At 40.8% G+C, this 21,600-nt stretch overlaps 3 protein-coding genes across 22 annotated transcripts in view; 1 reads left to right on the forward strand and 2 right to left on the reverse strand.

Moving 5' to 3' along the window:
* Positions 1–70: 70 nt before the first annotated feature.
* LOC110990546 (uncharacterized) lies at positions 71–11,283 on the reverse strand. Of its 2 annotated transcripts, XM_022255597.2 has the most exons (6): positions 11,099–11,283; positions 10,574–10,652; positions 8,773–8,844; positions 7,720–7,850; positions 2,178–2,488; positions 71–1,336 (listed from the first exon to the last, which is right to left on the reverse strand). In XM_022255597.2, exons 1-5 carry the CDS (start codon positions 11,190–11,192, stop codon positions 2,190–2,192), a joined length of 675 nt encoding a protein of 224 aa, XP_022111289.2. In that variant the 5' UTR covers positions 11,193–11,283; the 3' UTR covers positions 71–1,336; positions 2,178–2,189. The 2 variants fall into 2 exon arrangements, with proteins under 2 accessions (XP_022111289.2, XP_022111290.2); XM_022255598.2 differs by lacking the exon at positions 10,574–10,652 and having other exon boundaries at positions 11,099–11,255.
* On the forward strand, positions 11,276–20,488 carry usp39 (ubiquitin specific peptidase 39). Its single transcript, XM_022255595.2, has 12 exons — positions 11,276–11,428; positions 12,689–12,752; positions 13,803–13,897; positions 14,102–14,238; positions 14,826–14,978; positions 15,421–15,646; positions 16,649–16,840; positions 17,448–17,590; positions 18,133–18,275; positions 18,658–18,805; positions 19,011–19,097; positions 19,980–20,488. The coding sequence occupies exons 1-12, from the start codon at positions 11,317–11,319 to the stop codon at positions 20,058–20,060; spliced, it is 1,581 nt and encodes a 526-aa protein (XP_022111287.1). The 5' UTR covers positions 11,276–11,316; the 3' UTR covers positions 20,061–20,488.
* LOC110990153 (uncharacterized) overlaps positions 20,115–21,600 on the reverse strand; it is a 52,003-nt gene continuing 50,517 nt past the window's right edge. For all 19 annotated transcript variants that reach the window (XM_087130033.1, XM_087130029.1, XM_087130025.1 and 16 more), the window contains one exon: positions 20,115–21,034. In XM_087130033.1, coding sequence (XP_086986159.1) covers positions 21,030–21,034 — 5 coding nt within the window. In that variant the 3' untranslated portion in view covers positions 20,115–21,029. The remainder of the gene's footprint in view (positions 21,035–21,600) is intronic.

Here is a 21,600-nt window from a genome sequence, read left to right on the forward strand (position 1 = left end):
GGCACTGAATCTTTTCTGGTTACAGTGCTGTGGATCTCCATCAATAAAATTATAAAATTACTCTAAAACCTTGTGTTGTGTTTATCTTAAACTAGTTTATTTCTCACACCAAGAACATTTTAGCACCGAAATAGAATTAGAAAAATAGAAACCTTCGCAGTAAAGCAATGAAGACAAGGTGTCTCTGAAGTTAATGAATTATTCAAGAGATATTGCTCAGTACATTGTATATGTTAACCTTTTACAGAGTAACACACCTTAATTTAGATTTGCTTGAACCCCAAATCCTCTGTGTGTTTTTGTTGAACTTGTCAGAACTTGTCAGATTCTCTGAGAAGTACCAAGTACGAAGCACACCTTACCACATTTTGGCCCAATCAATTATACACATGGAGGGGCAGTGACTTCATTGCATCTAGAAGGAACCGTAAGTGACCAAAAGACTCTTTTACAAATGTCTCCAGAAACTGGACCATCTTCTCTTGGCCTTTAGCCTCGGGAAATAGGACCCTCTTCTGCCAAGTTCTGCTTTGTCACAGTCCCGTAGGGTGCATAGAGATGCACAAGTGAGCTCGATCATTGCCAATCCATATGTATGACAGTACAGAATCTTACATACAGTACACATCCATAACCACGACTACATCCCCTAGTTAATAATATAATTTATGAAAGCAAAAGTAGCAAATGCGAATATGTACACAAGTACCATTTTTAGAAGATAAACTCTTGGTCTTACAAATAATCCTGCTTTGAATGCCACATTGCACTAAAACTAAGCTGAACCTCAAAAAGAAAGCCAACCACCATTTATAAATAAATCTGTTAATGAAAGAACAAAGTTACTGAAGGAGATGGAAACTATAAGATAGTGACACATTTCAGTTTCTCTCAAAAAAAGGACACAAAGTGCGAATGGCCGAGAGGTCTTGATCACCTGGTCTGCATGACAAATGCACACCCTGCAGCTGTTTTTCTATATTGTATATTTTAAAAATCCTATAGTTGCAATGTTACACACATTTTAAAAGATTGATTTTTCGCTTTTCTCGATGGTGTGATAACAGAAAATATTTCCATGTAGCTACAGATATTCGTTTGAAAAAGGCAAAATTTTCTTATTATTTTTGTTTATACAAAATATTAATTTTTCTAAACTAGCATCCCCCACAAATTATAAAAACATAATGCCAAACTGAATTTGCATCCAATTTGATACAGTCTTTGGGTATTAAGATTTACAGTTGTTTGTATATCCATCATCTTACAGACATCCAACCTTGAATCCTTGCCTGACTCGAGCTGATGGTACACCATCCACCAAGAACGTCTGGTGCTGTTGTGAGGAAAATGAAAATAAGCCGAATATATAGGCGGGTACTCTTTTGATGGGAAACATTTACACTCCCTACAATGGACTTTTCAAAAGTGACAATCAGGTGGGAGTGAATGCATGCTGTGAAATTCCCCACAAAATCCAACGTGGAGAGCGTTCGATTTTTGTCATTGTGAGCAGTGAGAAGATGTTGATCTCAACTTGGGTCATCCAGATTATTTTCCTCTCAGATTTCACTCTCGGAAGATGTGAGAGTTGACGAGGTAATTCCTGTCTCCTTGAGCTGAGCATTTCTGCTCTTATTCTTTCGGATTCTCTTCAAACTCTAGTGTCCAAGAAATCAAGCCTACGTAAGTCGTCCTTGCAAGGTCAGTGTAAAAATGATGATGACTGGGAGGCCATTGCTAATCCTTCAAAATCCTCCATAACCATCTGGAAATCATGAAGGATCCAGGAACATTTGCATTAATTACTTTGAGTTCAAGCATATCTACATTTTATAACCCAGCCCCCCATTTAGTGCTCAAAACAACATTCACTCACATAGAACAGAGTACATGTACGCACCCCACAAGATTAATGGCAAAGGACTTGATTAACACTACCAAACAAGTTGATGTCTTTGTTTTGTATTTGTATATTATTGTATACAAAGTGATGTCAAAACAGAGTGCCAATGAGAAAGGGACTCAGTGCTACAACTCGGCACAGCTGTGGCATTTCGTGGTGCCTCAGAGGTCAGTCCAAAACCATTTCCACAGGATATTAAGGGATGAAAACTCCCCAAATTCAAAACATTGTGGTACTAAATGGAAACTAATGCGAGGTCTGTGTTATTCACCTTAGTTCAACACTACGGATACCGAGATATGCCAGCGTCGCCTTCAGGATCGGCATCATCGTCATCAAAATCCCCAAACGGGTTCTTGGATTCTGTCTTGAAGTAGTCGTCATCGGATTCTGGCTCCTGGGACACAGGCGCTGGGGTGTCTGTCTCTCTCTTGGTGCTCTGCCGCTCGTCGAAGCGGGTGTACTTGGTGGTGGAGGGGGCAGGGGCTGGCTGGGGGGTCGACTCGCTAGCGGCATGGCGGAGGGCTTGCTCCTGGTATGTGCGCAAGAGGTACAATATTGCGAGGAGGTCCAATACAACTCCTGTATGGGGAAGTGTTTAATGGGTGGATGGGTGGGAGGGGGGCACAGAAAAGAGAGATGGCAAGATGAGGAATTTCTTTCAGAGATGAATTTCTTATTATGGCCATGGACAACGCAAATTCATTTCCTGGCAAGGTGTAGTTCTACATTAAAATCAAGTTTGGATCCAAAACAGAATTTTTGGAGGGGGTCGCAAAATTGTTGGAGGGGGGCTAAAAAAGATGGAAACTTCTTTGTTATACATGTAAAGCCCATCACGGCTCTCTGAAAGTAAATGCTATGATATTTTCACTTGTTTGGAAGGACATGGAGTCATGGGGTTCAGAGATTTTTGCACAAACCCAACACCTCAAGGATTGACAAGTCTGAGTTCGAGTTTGGGCGGCCTGTTCTTGACACAGGGTTCTTGTTCTTGCGCTCAAACGGTGGGAACACGTCTCAAGAAAACTGTTCCCGGAACAGGATCACACACCACCTCCTCGTCAGGGTTTACAGGAACACATGGAAAAACTTGTGAGATTCTGATTTTTGAACAGCTGTAAAAATATACAGATGGCTTACAAAGCCAGAGACAATAAGAAGTTGTGCAAACTTTACATTAATTGTTTTCCGTAACACAGAAATGAATGTTCCTGTTTAAACAGAAAAGAATTCAGCCAAGTTATCCAAACTCTCAAATAGCGTACATGTACAAACGCCGCCATGTTGCATGTTGCTTCTCACTACCAGCGATAACCAGTTGTACGTTCCCGGCGTTCGAGCGGCCGACCAACGAACAACAAATCGAGCTGTTCGTCAACAAATGAGAACAAGCCGCCCGAACTCAGCCTAAGACATGTAGGAGATATCAAGAGAATCCATGCACACACAAATGATACCAATCATGGCGCATCCCTGTGGTTAATGTTTCATGCAAGATTTGTCCGTGCTTTAATGATTCGTTGCATTGCACCTTGATAGAAATAAAAAAGCAAATCACCAAATACCCTAGCGGCAAACCATTTCATCCAAACTCTGCTGTAGCTTCAGTGGATTTTCACTGAATTGCACTTTGATAAAAATAAAAGAAAAGAAATCAACCTTAAACTACAAGACAGACCAGCTTTCACTGGTCCATTTCTGAAACGGCATCTTAGCATAAATTAGTACTATAAACACAGTACTTGTAAATATGGATAAAAAAAATTTCTGGAAACTTGAAAAAGCTTAAATATCGAACAATTTTTATAGGGAAGTATTGCCCTTCACTATAGTATACATGTATTTATAACACTCTTAAGAGTCGGTGACACCCACAGGCTAGTAAAAATTCACAAGCTTTCTTGGGTGGGATTCGAACCCACAACCTCCTCCTAACAAGCACGTGTCCTCAGACAACATGAGTATACAGTTTGAAAAATATATTTTGGTGAAGGGAAAAAAACCCAATCTAAAAAAAAAGAAGGATCATCTCCCTGACGCAAAAATGGCGTCTCATAAATTATATCACACCGATGGGGGGAGTCAGGTTTGCCAGGTCCGTGGTCTGGGTTCAAATTCCACCCAGGCTGATGCGGATTGGCTTTACAATCCCAACCTGGATCCCTAGGCTTTCCCCGCAATGTTTATCTGGGGTTTTCACCCCACATCTTCATTGCAGTTACAACTTTTTAAGCAGGTTGTCCATAATTTTATTTGCCATGTTAACAATGGCAACTGAAAATCATTCTAGAGTGACATGGCTACCATCGTTAATAGTTTTCATTCATATTCATGTCATTCATTCATTAGCAGGTGTACTGTTGATGCATAACAACGATAGAAAACACACTTCATACATGTAAATTACTTACAATGTATGGTACACCGACATCAGTGGGTATAGCATATGGTTCACTCCATGCATCACTGATTTCAATTAACTCAAGAACGGAATCTACATGTACATGCATGTTTCCATGCAGATCATATTACTTCCGTTGTCTCTTGCCATCCATTTATGTGTAGTTAGGATGCAGCACACCTGACTGTGATATGTCACCAATTTTGAGCTTATTCAGTGATCCCCTCCCCCAAAAAGAACCCCCAAAACAAAATTTATTTTCTCCCGAAATAATTGTCAGAAATTTTTGGTATCGGACCTTAGGATGCTATCTTGTTAAAATGAACGCTTACATGTAATTCAAATTTGATGGTTCGTTATGGAGATATTTTCCAGTTGTGTATAACAACTCATTTTTATGTTCTGTCCAATGGAAATTTAATCATTCAAGTGCATGCAGTCACTTATTTTCAAATCTCCAAGCTACTGTGCAACTGTTTGGGATCTGTACCCTTTTGCAAATTTCCTTCTAGCTCTAAATTCCACGAAACTGATGCTTACTTCAGAAAGGGGGGGTGGCTGTTAATCAATTGTGCAGTTTCAAAGTCCAATAAGTTTGCTTCAGAGAAAGCAACTTAGCTGAAACTGTGCAATTGACCTCAATCAATTTGTAACAAGGGGCTCATCTCATTACTTCTGTAACATTAAGTTTGAACCACGTCAGATCACGTTTGTTTGTTGACGAGAAATAAACATAGTTTTAACACAACACAATATTGTTTAGATCAGTATCCTCATTCTGCCGGTCTTTTGAATGATCCCATGTCTTAAAGGGTGTTGAAAGGCATAAACACATCATTTCAACTGTTGTGGTATTAAAATCCCACTGGACAGAACAAAAAAGCAGTTGTCTGACGTAATCAAGATGATCTCTGGAACACGTCGTTAGATACAAACGAAGTTTTTAGTTTGGAAAAGATGCCGCCTGATGCTTTCATTTGATGCCCTCAAAGAACAATTACTGGCAACTATTTTGGGACAAAATAAATTTTACTGTTGGACGGCATTTGTTTTTATGACACTTTGTGGAGCACACTTCAAATACAGAAAAGAGTACAAACAGAAAAATAAATAAACAGTAAACTACATCATGCCTTAAATAATTCCACAACTCAGAGAAGTCCCAGCTCCATCTCTGCAGGTGGGACCAACCTGAAGCCATTACATTAAATAATAATATTACTTCAAATGACAATAAACTAAACTTGAATCCAAAATTCATCAGAAGTACTGCTGTTGATATTACATGTGTAATTCACGGGTCACTTCCAAAATACATGTACATATGCATGCAGGTAAATGAAGAAACAATGCATGCATGTTATTGAACCCAATCTTCCAATATTTAAAGACTTCCTGATTATATCAAGCGTACTGAAAATGCTCTTCTTTGTTATGGCATAGCGAAAACGCTGTGTTTAAAATGCCACATAGTTCAACATATGTGTACATGTACCCCAAAATTACAGTGTGATGATAAACATTTTACGGAAAATAATACATACAATCATTTAAAATATAGAGCAGGATATATTATATTCCTCTGGCAGCATATTGTGTGCTTATTACCTTCAGAAATTCTGCGATTTCAGTTTGTCCAACAGATAAGACTAATTTTCAAAAATGTGGCAAAACATGCCAGAGAATCAAATCTGGCTTTTATACAAATAACTTTCACGTCTCTTAATTCATAAATTTCTCTTTTAAAGTTCTACGCACCCTTACATGTACTTTAATAGAATTTTGGCATATAAGTGCACAAATTGACACTAATTAGAAAGGAAAATGAAACCATGTCTTTATCGCACATGCAAACTGAAAACATCACACAAAATGAACTTACACACAAGCACCACAGTAGAGCACCAAAGAATATGGAAAACACCACCGGCGATGAGAAGTGCATGTATTGTGATGGCAAAATTAATATTTTAACCTCAAATGTCTTACGGCTCCTATGATGTACACGAATTTCAGTAAATGCAGAGCCCTCGTACAGTGTAAACGGCCACTTCACAAATCACACAACAATGCAAACTGAATGTGTTCGACTTTTGCAAACTCACAGGCTGAACGCTTGCCGATTGCCATGACAACAGCCTCTCTTATCCATGTTCACGTTTATGCCGACTGTGAAATGGCCTTTACAGTTTTGATAAAACGTTTTGCATTTGTTCAGCATGACGAAGCCAAATGCAGTTTGTGCACATTATCCACGCGTATTCTGAAGGAACATAAGTTTGAACACTTGTGCAACAGATCTAGTCCCAAATCCCTACTAAATGAATGGGCACAACTTCTTCGAGCTCAGTTCTGAACTTTACCAACTACTAAGAAAGTTTTCTTAACAGGCCACCACCATGAGGTGCCTTCTGCTTGAAACTTTTGCTGCACACATAAAATTTGCTCAGCAAATTTTTTTCTCCTGAGAAATCTCTATATAATTGGTCCCCCCCCCAGTGTCATGCTAAAAATTGTCCGGCATCGAACAGTGTCAGTGTCATGAACATACTACAATCTGATTGGTCGCACCTCCATGATGGCACACTATCACTGGATGCTTGCTAGACAGCATTTGTACAAGGCATACATGCACATGTAAATCCCACTGCACATTAGAGGACATGACAAGTATTTGCACAGCACAACATTACGGGCACCACATGGTCTTATCCACTCTAGTTCCCAGGTTACTACAGAGATTTCAACTTGGAAAGTACTAGATGTTAGTGGAGGTGGAGAGAAGTTGGTATTTGTCTCGTTCCACATCCCTTTGCTCTTTGGTCTGTCCTCTGCACGAGCCACAAACAAGCATTGCGCACAGCAGGGCATGCAGGGCTAACAAGCTCCCTAGAACAGACAGGGGGGAGGATACGGGACAAGATTAGTTGTCAGGTGTGAGTGCCGTTACAGAACCAAATCAACCAACAGAAAAGACGAAGGAAAGAATCCAGTGCAAAGAGGGAGTGTAAGTGATAAGACTCTTCATTTTCTCGTTTGGTTTCCATTTCACATCCACGTACAAAGCAATTGCATCCCAGCTTTCCAAAGCCAGACCGAAGGTGGTAATTTTGATGGTGGACAATTTTTCTCTCCCACTGTTAACTGTATGTTCAAAGTGATCCCGAGGTCCCGTTTGTTAGGAAAGGAAAGTTGTGGACTTTACATTGTTAACATCTTTCAGACGACACATTATAAATTCTTTAGCTTGGTTTTGGAATGGTGGGTCAGGCGTTCCATCATTCCACATTCAAAATGCATCCATTTTTGCACAAGAGATATGCCGAGTTAATGAACACATGGTGCACCACTGCAGACGGAATGGAAACGAAAAGAAAAATGTGTAACTTGAAAAGCAGCAGTGACTCACCTGCAACAATCGCCCAAACATTTTTGTGGTCCAAAAAACAGATGACCGAGAGTGCAATGTAGATGGCACTTCGTTTCCAGTTGTCCAGCCAAGAGACAACCGTCCAAGTCTTCCCACAACAATTGTCTGGTCTGGAAACATTAAAATGATGGCAAATGTTAAAAGCAGGGTAATTTTTCACTTCTGCACTGTGTTCGAGATAGGTCCAGCTGAAAAATGGCTCATGCGATACTTTGGGAAAGTTTTGCCCAATCCTGCAAGTTCGGGCCATGTTTGAGGACGCATGTTGTCAGATGCAACGGCCAAGCCAAGCCCAAAGGTTTACAGTTTTACTGTCCATCATCCACCAATTAAAATCTTCAGCGTGAAGTCTGCCTGTTCATATTCATGATTCTGTAACTATTGGTAGAAGTACACTGTACGACCTGACATATTTCTCACGGGCACAGAAGAGACAGATTGGTGGGAATATGTTCATCTGGGTCCCTGGGGTACATGCGAACAGTCATACAATCTGACAGACGGTCAAATTGAGAGCACATGCTTAGCATGTTTAGTGCCAAACAGGCATAAACCTGTGCACAAGTAGTAAGTTCTCATCAAACGACCACTATTACTAAGCAAACACGTTACATACATACATGTATCTTGTTAACACACAGAGCGGGTTATAAGCAAATGTTCTGGAAAAATATAGATGACACTTTGGAGTCTGCAAACTTCTGCCAAAACAAACAGCTTTTTTTTCAGACAGAATGGCATTTTTACATCCTATTTGGGCAGGTGGTTAATTTTGGGGCCATCCTTACTTTTGGGACCCTGCACCTCTGCAACAAACTATTGGTCTAAGTTTCACATTTACGAACAAAATCCTCTCTTAAATAACTCAACCCTTCAACTGAGCAAAATGCATGACATCCTGAGGCTGCAAAGGCCATGCGGGATTAACACCCACTTTGGAAATAAAAAAGTCAAGTAAAAATGTGGCGGGTAAAGAAATACTGATTTGGGGTCAGATTTGGCAATGAAGCTGATGGGCCATTGGGCACTTACGAGCAGCATTTCTCAAAACACGGTTCAAAGAAGAAGATCACCTCAAGGAGTGTGATGATGGAAGCAACAACACTGGAATAAACAAAAATCAGATTTCAATTCAGCTTCCTGACCTGCATGCTCTGTTTTTTTAACGGGATTAAAATCAAACATTCATTACATGTAATCCCATTCTTGCGACAAAATCTACATATTAACGCAGGAACACTGTAAACCTGCTCTAATGTTCATGACATCAGCAGAGTTCTACTCACAAATTTTCCAAAGTGGAGACATTAAGGCACCAATAAACTGAGAGTGCAGGTACTTATTTTGAAAGTGAAGGTCTGTTAATAACTTTATACATGTACTTGGCGGGTATGTAAATTTGTAACACCCAAACGATAACATCAGTCCCTGCTAGCGGTATACTGCAACTGATCCCAATTAAAGCCCTTGGGTTTCCTTCTTAAACCTTCTCCAAGTTCTTGTGGCTCACACCTTACAGAATTTGACCGATATACGCCAAGACGGCATTTCATCCAGAACACTAGCATGAGTTACCGACAAATGAAATGGCGTTGACACACATTATGGCACACAATGGCCCAACTGTATGTATGCTATAGTTTGTGGGCCCATCATTCGAACTATAGTTTGAAGTATCCCAACTACATCATTGGGGCAGGTAGTTTTGGATAAAATAAATAGAGGGGCTGCATGGAGCGCCCTCACACAGGACATGTTTGTTATTTAGATTCATATGACAATGAAGCACTGTAGTATAGCATCTACTCAAGCACATCACACAGGAACAAAGACCTGTTGTGCCGGGATAGACACGACTGTACGGAGACTATGTAACGATGACTGTACGGAGACTATGTAACGATGACTGTACGGAGACTATGTAACGATGACTGTACGGAGACTATGTAACGATGACTGTACGGAGACTATGTAACGATGACAGTGCTGACATAACGACTTGACTTGAGACTAATAACATGCGCACGTAAACACAGAAACGGATGCTGGGATATGATCAAAGATGGCTGGCAATCAATATTGTGATTTCTCATGTCAGAATGTGATTCCAAAATAAATCATTCATGATTGTTGATGATCAAATGGAAATCTTATGTGGTGAGGTTGTCTGAACCTTAAATGTGTAGCCAACCATTATACGGTCCTCTGTGAAGGTGCTCTGAGCAGCCCCTCTAATTGAATTTGTTACGCTCCAACTATAGCCAACTATATTTGGGACAATCCTAACTGTAGTGCTGCAGTGGGGCTGGCCCAACTATTGTTGACCAATTTCTATAGAAAAATTCTCAACCTTATCCAGGTTTACAAATCTTGGCACAGTTCATCTAAAATATGGCAATTCATCTGTGATATGATATTGTACACAATAATGATTTGGGGGCATGCTGGGTACATGCACAATGAACCTCTGTGCTGTAGTTGGGCCAGCCGAACTATAGCACGCTAGTTGGGACCGGCCCAACTATAGTTGGGACTGATGCTATAGTTGGGGCGTAACAAATTCAAATTAGATTGCAAAGTCTCAAACATTCAAAAGAATTCAGCTTCAGTGTGGCCTATAAAAACTTCTTCTTTCTTCCAGATGGTGCGCCAACTTCATGAAGTTGAAGACTCAGGCACATGAATGACTTAGGCACATTACTTGATGAGGTCAAATTCATTAATTTGACCCTTGACTGACAAACCGAGATTAATTTTGTGACTATGGCCGCACGAGGTGACACTCAGGCCAAGACAGGCATGTCAGGTTTAAATCAACAAAAGTAAAACTTACATAAAATAAATGCCATAGAGATCGGGATCAGGATTGGGATCGTTTCTTTGCAATGCTGTGATCCCTACTGCCCAGAAAGCTGTACAAATTAAAAGGAAACAAAGTAAGCAAAAATAATCGGTAGACCTCATTCTAACTGCAAACAAAATCAAAATAAAAAACTGCCAAACTGTGAATGCTGACAACATCAAATGAAAGGTGGGGCAGAATTTAAGAAAATTAATTATTGAAGAATGGGCCACGCCCCCAGCAAGCAACAGCATGTCTACAGGCTCCTTTTCAAAATTAAATTGATGGATTGTGAAAACACAATCATCGTAAGCATGCAGGACATGTTCAGTCAAAACCATATCAAGTTAACACCCTGTTGCCAAAATAGGCTTCAAAGTGTAGGGTTTGGGGCACCAATTAACACTCCACATGCTCTATTTTCTATGCATGCACGCTCATGACTCATGGTCATGAAAGTTACATAGGCTAGGCCTACTTCGGATATAGGGCTTAATTTCGAATTGTCAAACGTACCTGCAGCGGTCCCCATGCCCCATATCCGGACAATTGGGGTGTAATACCTCCATATGAACTCACAGTAAGGATTTTGACAACATTCACAAACCATTCTGAACGAAAAACTCTCGCACCCAAGTGACTACATTGAGCAGACGTTTTACTTCGGTCATAGGTCAAACGTCCTTGGCCCGGCTAACCTTGTTCCATAGATTATAACAGTGATTAATGGAGCTATGATAGTACTGCTTGGGGACGAGATTGCGCTGCAAATCATGGCGGCCTCCGGAGTGAAGCGTAAACTTGTCGACATTCCTGATGATTTTTCAGACAGTGATGATGAAATTGGTAAATATACAGGAATAACATTGGTGCAATTGTATTCGTCATGTTGGACAAAGAAGGGAAGAAATTTCCCACTCTTTTGTGGATGTTTATTAATGAGAGTTGAATTTGGTTTTCCATGGCGAGCTGCCATGCATATGCAATGATGCATTGCTATTTAATAACGTTTATTCATAGTTCATCAGTGTTAATTTTTTTGTCAAAGAACATTACAAAGATTCGAAGTAGAGCTTGAGGTAAGAGCTTTCTACGAACCACTTTAAAGCCGACTATATAGCCACAATTTTCAGCACCTTCAACTTATTCAAGACATGTCAAGAGTAGGCCTACAGCACCCTTATTAAGTTGAAGGGTGCATTGTTCAGCACCTTCAAGAGTACATTCATGATTCATGCGCTGGCCAGTTGCAATAAATATCCTGACAGTGACATTATCTGACTCTACTGCCCGAACTGTGACTCACAGTCAGAGGTCCAAATTTTCCTGGTTCATAATGCTGGGATTTTGAATAAGGGGCCTACATGTATGCCCATTTGTTTGCCTAGTAAGAGTTAAAGTGCACTTTGTCTATCAGATCTCCCCCTCCGCCATGCCGTCAAAACTGAATAATATCTCATTTAAATAACACTCGTGCATGATGGTTTTTGGACCATGTAACCAGTTCTTTGGCAAAATCCAGACATTTTATTTATGATCCTGCCGCTCTTCACCAATTATATGAATGCTCTGCAAATCTAAATGTAGAGCTGCATACTGTGGCGCATGTCCGTTGACATGCAGACTGGTTCCCGTCCTGTCCCAGTACTCCAAACATATACAGAGGGACAGCGACCAGTCAAATAAGGAGGCTGTTCTTTTGTTATTTTAATTTAGTCAAATGAAAAAAAATGGTACTAGTTCACTGCAAACTGTACACTTTGTACATATCACACCCAGAAGTAGCACATTGTGGCCGAGGAATATGGAACAAAATGAAAAAGCCTCCAGGAATCAATCACAGGCAGTCCCACCATCCATTTTACATTATTCCACAATATTTCAAAGGCCCTCCAGATCTGATGCATGTGCATTGTTGCTACTATGCCATCAACACCATTCAGAAAACTCTCGGCCTCCTTGCCTGGCAACCTACAGTATAAGTTTCATCCTAGCCATGACAGCTGTTTTATGTGTGATTTGAAAAATCAGAAGGCCTTGTCCAAAGTTGAACCGGTCAATTTTGTTTTAAATCTGGAGTTTATTTGTTGGACTTTTTGCGTTTAGCTCCTGTGAAGGATCCCAAGATTGACAAGAGTAGAAGCTGTCCATACTTGGACACAATTAACAGGTAAAAACTGGGACAGAGCCTGAGTAGTGAAGCACCTTTACCTATGACCAGAAGTTCTTACATTCCAACCTGGAGTGCATTTTGGTCGTCCTTACCAAGAATTGGTTTGGTTGTTTCTCTTTGGTGAATTGCTTTGAGGATTTGAGTACGACATCACCACATGGAATTCCTACCCAGTGAAACTTACCAAAGAAAATCAGTGAATTACAACCGAATTAACTTTTGGTAATGACCGCCAAGACACCCGAGTGATGGCCTGGTCTTGGCAATTGGGATATGAGTTATAAGAGTAATATGTACGTCTGTATTCTGTTGAAGTTTACTTTCTTGCCCATTTCTTAGTAGGGACCAATTTCGTGCAGCTGGTCAACAATAAATGGCAATGTGCTTTCTTGTTAATGCCCACATATAAGGCTGGGCCAGTTCAAATAATTGTCTCTTTGAATATTCAAATGTTCAGTTGCACCAAATTTCCAGAAAAGTGGGCGCAAGATATATTTATGCTTTACCAAAAGTAACAAAACAAAAACTGGAAGGAAGCATTATTTTTAGCCGCATTGATTTGTTGGCCAGAAGCATTCAGCTGCCTATAAGGTTACATGTAGTATCTTCAGATATGCCTTTAGAATGTAACTTTCTAACAAAATCTTTCCTTTTTCTGGTTTATAGATAGATTTCCCTTCCAAATAGTCAATTTCAAACAATAAATATTTGATAATTGATCAATATCCAATTTGAATAATTGGCACAGCCCTAATGTAAGGCTGTGCCAATTATTCAAATTGGATATTGATTAATTATCAAATATTCATATTTCTCATGTCTCTGATTAATAAGCTCGCTGCTTTGAGAAGCCACATGAAGTAGAGTTTCTAAAAGCAGGAAATAATCTGTAATCAGAACCAGGAAATTTGGCCAAGTCGTTTCATTTGGATGGGTTTTGGAATTTTAGGTTTCAATAGCATCGATGTGATGGAATGCATGATACGTACTGCTGAAACGATTTCTGTGCATGAAAAGATGTCATTTCTTCATTTTGTGGGCTTGCAGGAGTTTACTGGATTTTGACTTTGAGAAGCTCTGCTCAGTCTCTCTGTCACACCTCAATGTCTATGCATGCCTAGTGTGCGGGAAGTACTTCCAAGGTAAGACATGGTAATCAGTTGTAGCATTGCTCATGACCGAGAGATCATCATCTAATTTGATTGAGGGCAACATTTCTTCGCAAACTTGTACCCGATACAGGATCTCGTAAAAATAATGAAAAAGGAAGCGTTTAAGATCCACTTGAGGTTTCGAATGCATTGAAATTTGGTGGTTTTTTTCTCCCCCAATTTCCCCTTTTTAAGGGCGGGGCCGCAAGTCCCACGCCTACACCCACAGCGTCCAAATCAACCACCATGTGTTTCTCAACCTGCACACGCTCAAGTTTTACTGCTTGCCCGACAACTACGAAATCATTGACTCCTCACTGGAGGATATCACAGTGAGTACTGTAGGATCCCGTTGATAGCTTTAATTGATCTTGACAACATGATATGCAGCCTGGTTTTGCCTACAGCACGCTGACTGCACGGGCCCAGAAAGGCACTCATCAAAAAGTAACTTTTGTTTCTCTCTGGTCCCAAATCCCCAACTTTGCACTCAACCAATGACTTTTTTTTTCTCATACTAAAACTTTCCTTGAACATCAAGCCCCAATGTGAAATAATAATCCTCTTTGACATGGAAGAGTTTGAAGTATTTAGGGAGGTGTTGGTCCTATTTCTACTTAACCTTGTTTCCTCACAAGAATTTGCAAGAAACCTTCCCAAAACTTTCCACTATGTAGAAAGTGTGCTCAAACCTCTGAGGCATCTGTCACAAGAATGGCCAACTCTACCTATTTCTCTGCTCGATATCCTTTAAAAATAGCCAAACAAAAATGCATTGCATGGGCCCTTTAAGAGCCATTGAAAACATTGAAGTCTGAACCCTAATCCTTGATGTACAACGAATGTACAGTATACCATGTTAGTGTGTGAAGCATAGAAATGGATCAGTTTAAGAAATTAATGTCTTTGTCTTTTTCAGTATGTACTGAAGCCAACATTCACAAAGGAGCACATTCAGAGTCTTGATAGCAACACCAAACTCTCCAGAGCCTACGACAAAACCACCTACCTACCTGGCATCGTGGGGCTGAACAACATCAAAGCCAACGACTACTGCAATGTACTTCTTCACGTAAGAGCCAAACGATTTGCCCATGAATGACTGGCAGTTTTTTTTTAAAAGGTTTCAGATAAGATATATGCGGGATATTGGTGTTGTAGTTTTTCTAATCGCATGTAGCTTTAAGCTTCCTGTGTTCCTGGAAAACCCTTGTGTCAAGACGAAATCTTGGTGTTCTGAAAGACGTTTATGAAGAGCAACTATGAAGTTCAGTGAAGAAAAGTACTTCGTCAATGAAATTCCAGGTTTAAACTTTTATACAATGTTTTAAACATCAATAGCATCATGAACTTGCACTGATATCGCTGTGGATGAAAATCATCATGCCAATTGAAGCCGTTTCTCCATGTGTAAATTTGCCCGATTCTGCCTGGTGATCACAGGCCACATCACATAAAATTTACGTTTTGAGATTGCATCCATCCTCTCTTCTCGTTGTTCCTCCCGTCAACAGGCCCTGGCACACATCGTCCCTCTCCGGAACTACTTCCTGGAGGAGAAAAACTACATCGACATCAAGCTGCCGCCCGGCGACATCATGTGCCTCCTGTCCCAGCGCTTCGGCGAGCTGATGCGCAAGATGTGGAACCCCAGGAACTTCAAAGCCCACGTCAGCCCCCACGAGATGCTGCAGTCGGTGGTCCTGTGCAGCAAGAAGAGATTCCAGATCACTCAGCAGGGTGAGTGACGGGGGTTGTGGGAGGGAAGATGGGGCATTGCTTGGAAGTTTTAGACACCGCAATTATCAGGGGATCTCATGTTGTTGGAAAAAGTTAATCGAACTTAATGATGATAACTTACCATTGTGTCTGTTGGCACGTCTCTCTGCAAGCATTGTAACCGTTATAAACATTTCACAGGAGAGAGGGAGAATTGAATTGGATTTATGCTGGCATTTCTAACTGAAACTTGGCTCCAAGCCTACTCTGTCCCATTGTCTAAATAAGAAAGATTTTTCAGCCATCCACGACTGTGTTTGAATTAATAACATATCATTAGAAAGAGGGGATCTGTGGCTCTAAGTTGGTACTCGTCATTTTGGTGTAAAACTAACACAATCTCCATAAAATTGAATATAAATGTGTGTGGGTTTTTTGGGTTTTTTTATACACTCTGCATACCCCTTATCCCCCGAGATTTACGCACATGGTCAGCGAAAACGAGTTTCTTGCCGGTGTGCGGGTGTGTCATAAAAACACGGGTTGGACCCGAGAACAGAGGGCGGCAGCATAAATGCCATGCATGTAATGTTTGGCAACAACTTAGTGAAGCTATGGGATTTGCTTTAGAGCAGTTCGCTGAATGTTGCACAGTTGCGCTGTTTTAAAAATTGAAAGGCCTTGAATAACATTAACTGCTGCCTTGGGGATGGCTGTTGTATGCAGTTAATCTACACTACCCTATCATACAAATATGACTCCATCTAACAAAATGAGTCATATACACCACAACCACTTTCAAGTTAGAGGCTTTTAAATGTATCTCCCATGATCTAAATCAATAGGGAACTTCACCTTTTTCACTCGTGCAGTGTCAATTTTCAGCAACATGCCAAATAGATACGTCAAATAAAAGAGCTCAGTGTGTTCTTTTTAACGCAAACTGAAACAAAAGGTACTGAAAAATCACCTTAGGACTCAGTTTGGGGGATCCAGTCTCATTTTTGTTAAATCTGTGATTAGGTGACCCAGTGGAGTTCCTGTCCTGGTTTCTCAATGCTCTGCACGCGTCGCTGGGCGGAACCAAAAAAGCCAAGAGCAGCATCGTGTATACCACATTCCAAGGAAGAATGAAGGTCTTCACCAGGAAGGTCATACCCATGGATGTACCGGACAAGGAGAAGGAAGCGCTGTTGAAAACCGAGGAGTACAAAGGTATTTGGAAGGAAAACCAATCTTGGTTTCCAATCAGAGCTCCATTTTAGATTCCACCTGCCTCTAGGCTGTGCCAGAACCCGGCTATCCAATTACTTTGAGCAAAACGTCAATCTGGTTTAAAATCCGACCGCCTTGGCTCACTCTGTTCCAATTCAGTGGCCTTCTCGGCGCCATCTGCAAATCCACTATGAAACATATAGTGCTGAATCTGTTCCAAATCCACCATGAACCGAGCTGACAAAATAAGAACAAAATAAGAAGTTGAGCAACCATGTCAGAGTTCAACCATGTGAACTCTGTGGCAACGTTGCCATCATCCGTAGGCAACTGGTCGTACAAAATCTGAGCAAAGGTGAGCAAATTAAGTCAAGTCCAAATTCGTTATTTGGTTGTAAATCTCAGCGCTGCCCTCTTCCACAGCCATGTTCCTGAGGCATAACTACACAATGCCCCCATTTGAAACTTCGAAAGGTACACATCACATGCGCAAGCCAAAGTTAAGTTGCTTTCAGTGCCCCCTTGCAAAAAAAACTGCCCCCCCCGGTGTACCCCTCCCCCCCGACATTTCAGCCTAGTTACGCCACCGCCGTGTTCGTTCCCACAGAGACGGTCTCAGAGACGCCCTTCCTATACCTGACTCTGGACATCCCCCAGGCGCCGCTCTTCAAGGACGAGTTTGAGCAGAACATCATTCCCCAGATCCCATTGTCTTCGCTCCTGGCCAAGTTTGATGGCGCGACGGAAAAGGTCAGCCCGACAATCCACTGCAGCTAAAAATTGGACCGGCTACTAAAATGTTTGCCGCAGTAGACTGACGTTGGAACATTTTATGTTCAGTACAGTTTATTTCAATACAGACGTCCTTGGCCCATCATTAGTTCTATGCAACAGCTACTTTAATCATCTTTTGGCCAGGCCTTTTTTATCACATTTTTTTTTCCAGTTCAAATGCAGTGAGTTGAGTTTTAGTGTCACTGCAATGGGTCACTTTTCCACAAATTGTGTGCCAATGCAAAAGAGAGTACCAGAAATTATTTCCAAGCTTGAACAAACATGCATATTTGAAAGTCTCATTTGGGATAAGATGTTTATGGCCATGTCAGATGACATTACACGGATGTACATGTATGTGTGCATGGCTGTAGGATGTTCAGCTTCCTGTTGATGTCAGAAAATTGATTTAATTTTTTTTCCGGTCTCTTGGCATGGATTCAATCTTGACGGGTTATCAACAGATTTCTCTCGAGTCCATTTAACCACCCGTTTTGTTGTCAACCAATACAAAACAGGAGTACAAGACCTACAAAGATTCCACCATCAAGCGGTTCCATCTGACCAGACTACCACCGTACCTCATACTTTGCATGAAACGCTTCAACAAAAACCTATTCTTCACTGAGAAGAACAGGACAATTGTCAACTTTCCTGTCAAGTGAGTGGACTCTGGACAACCGTATTTTCTCAGATACAAGGCTGTCCAATCTTCCTGACTGTCCATTTTTATGTTTTTCTGTAATCTGAAGCCACAAAAAAAAGATTTTTATAAATAACTAAAAGGGTGCATTATTGACAGTGTGCTAGTAACTTTCAAGAAAAAAAAATTCGTTGGAATAACCTTTTGACAAAGTATTACCTTTTTTGTCTACTCATATAGCTGAGTAAATGGTATTGAAATGTTCTACTTGTTGTGCATGTACAGTATATGAAATTGTACGAGATTTATTCATCCAGTGAATTCAAGTTTAGCCGGTCAACTCGAAACCACCATTTATTAAAAAGTCATATCCTTGACCTACAATCCCTCGTTAACACAGGAACATGGATTTCACAGAGTACCTGTCAGATGATCCTGAGGTCCGCCGGCAGAACCCATCGACCACTTACGACCTAATCGCCAACATTGTGCACGAAGGCGAGCCGGGCTCGGGAAAAGGAATCTATAAGGTGCACGTTTTGCACAAAGTAAGTTTCACTGGGTGTGATGCTTGATATTTTCGTCCAAAAATTCCAAATCCATTCCTACATTTCCTGAATTTCTTCAAGAGAACCTGAATTTTAAACATTGGAATTTGGTTTTCAATATGATGCCTGGCAAAGAGTTTTGCTGACCGCTAAAAATGTTTCACAAGTATTTGAAAAAATGATTCTTTTTGGTTTTCTTCCTCAGAGCACCAGCAAATGGCACGAGATTCAGGACTTGCACGTAGCCGACATCCTGCCACAAATGATCACCCTCTCAGAAGCTTACATCCAGGTAAGTTGTACTCTGGGTAGTAGGTTACTAGAGATTTACGATTCAGACAAGCTGCCACACATCCTGACTTTTACCCTTGTTGCATTGTAAGGAGTTTTCAAACAATGTGGCACAGTAAGGCAAGCATACGTTGTGATGTGTTGCCTTGAAAGCAACATGCATTGAAGTTTTTATCGAGAGTTTCTTGGTGTTGTAGTTGAGACCTCTTTAACCATTTCCTGCTGGGTGCTTTTAAAAATGCAGTGCCTACACACGGGCGATTTTCAAGATTTTCCGTTTTCAGAATTCTTCAAAAATTCTTAATTCCATTTAATGGACGTTTACACCCACACAAATGACTGTCTGGTGTCTACTCTTATCTGACATGCAACTTCCATTGATGCCCGAGTATTTCAGCCAGGCCTGCTGCCCTGTAAAGAGAGCCCAGAATTGTGAGGTGTTACGTAATTTCCTTCGTGGATTACTATGGATTACTATGCAGCGGTACTGTATTGCTCATCGATGGGGAGCTGGAGCTTTTTTGTCCGCGGTGCTAATCCGCGGGTGCACTATGCCCAAAACAGTGGTGTACGTTTCCAAAGCAATGACGGATTACCTCCGACAAATGCAAGCTGAAAAATGTTGGCAACTCCAGCAGCAGGTCTTTTGTTCCGAGTACAGTCTTTCGTTACAAGGCCCAGCTCTTTTGTCGGATTTCGGGCACCCCGGCTATGCGTACAAACCCAAGGTACCCGAAACCGGGTTCCCCGGTAGCATATGGTTTGTAAGACCATACTCTTATCACAAAGGCATAAACAAAAACATGCCCCTAAAAGAGCTTATTAATACTTCCAGTTCTTTCAATTGTTCTTGGCATCCTGTTCGTTTTCTTTTCGTGACCAGATCTGGGAGAGAAGGGACAAGAGGAGCGAGGATTCTGGAGAGCAAAAGAAAAGTGAACAGCAGAGGGCGCCAGAGACATAACACAGCAACGATATTGGCTGGTCCCTAAAAGTAAACCAAACAATACCTCCGTGGTTTCTTTGCAGCAAATATGAAAAGGGTGAAATTCTTTTAATGAACTCACTTCCACTGTTTTGTTCCAAGCTAGCTTTGCTCTTATTTTTTTTATATTTCTTCACTTGTTATTCTCATTGAGGATCATTTGTGTCACAGTTGCTACGTTAGAGGGGTCTGGACGGCTTACCTAAAAATGCAAAATTTCAGTTGTATTGTCATCGGGTACATTTTAAGCCCGTTGGCACTGTAAGCTAGAAAAAAGACACTACATTTTCACTTATTAAGTTTATTACTGTCAAATCTAGAAAAGCAAGTACAATTTTGTGACAGAAAATCACTTAAATGTAAAATGATGGAAGAGGAAATTCTGGAGTATGAAAGTACATTTCAAATTTGACTCGGTGGTCTATTCTACTTCAAATCGACTGGCATCATCTTCGCAAGTAACCCTACACGACACAAGGAAAAAAACCACAAACAATCTAAACTGAAAACACAGGACAAACTTGAAGCAACATAAAAAGCACACACAAATTATGCATTACAAATTAACAAAAATTCCAACTTTTAAAGGTTTACACAAAGAAGCATTTTAATTTTTTTCAGTTGCCTTTACCTTTTGTTTCTGGAAACGGCAGTCTTGATTTTTTAAATTGCCGACATCAGCCGTTTGAAATTTTCCCACTGGTGGGAGCCACAAATGTGTTACACGGTTTCACTTTCATAACGCTCATAAAATTTACAAAGTGCTCCCACTTTGTAAATTTTTAAATTGTTAGATTTTAAAATTTGGTGAGGTTTTAATCCTCAAACGCATTGGTGGTCGTCCAGCTCCTTACACAAGATGAGAGAAGAATTGCATTCAGATGTGTGACTGCAACCTGCCCCTCACTGGAATGAGCAACGACAAGGGTAGAGCGTGCCTGCCCGTCGCTAGGCTGAAATGCAAAGAAACGGAAAAGTAAGTCCCCACATCTGACCCGAGTACGGCAAAAGAGGTAACTGTCTGAGCAGACCTTGTCAGACCCCCTCGGTCTGGTGTGAGAAAACCGGAAAAATTTTCCTCGTTGCTTCTAGCGTGAGCCATTCATTGGCCATCTTTAGGCTCGGCCGTACCCATTTACCAGCAGCTGATTTTGCAAAACCTGGCATAATATTGCACCCTATGAAAGCCCTATGCCACAAACGTGGCATAGCTGTGCCGTATGCTTATGGTTGATTTCACAAAAGTTGCTTCGCTGCAAAAGTTTTAATTATATGAAACTTCTCAGACAAGGAAGATCAGGGCTTTTATGAACACTGTTCATAGGTTTGCTCCGTCTCAGTCGGAACCAGGCAGAACACTCTCACAACCAAAACAGTTGTCAGTACCTCCAAAAACAAAACTGTGTGTTTCTTGTATTAACCTTGTTAAAGTTGAGCAATAATCAACCTTTACCAAACAAGATTAGTTATGGAATCGTTTATTTGCAATTTGTTCGGCACAACTTACGCCACCCAAAAT

The sequence above is a fragment of the Acanthaster planci genome, linkage group LG19, assembly GCF_054643075.1.
Source record: "Acanthaster planci isolate LZ-2023a linkage group LG19, COTS_SCS, whole genome shotgun sequence".
NCBI classification, from domain to species: domain Eukaryota; kingdom Metazoa; phylum Echinodermata; class Asteroidea; order Valvatida; family Acanthasteridae; genus Acanthaster; species Acanthaster planci.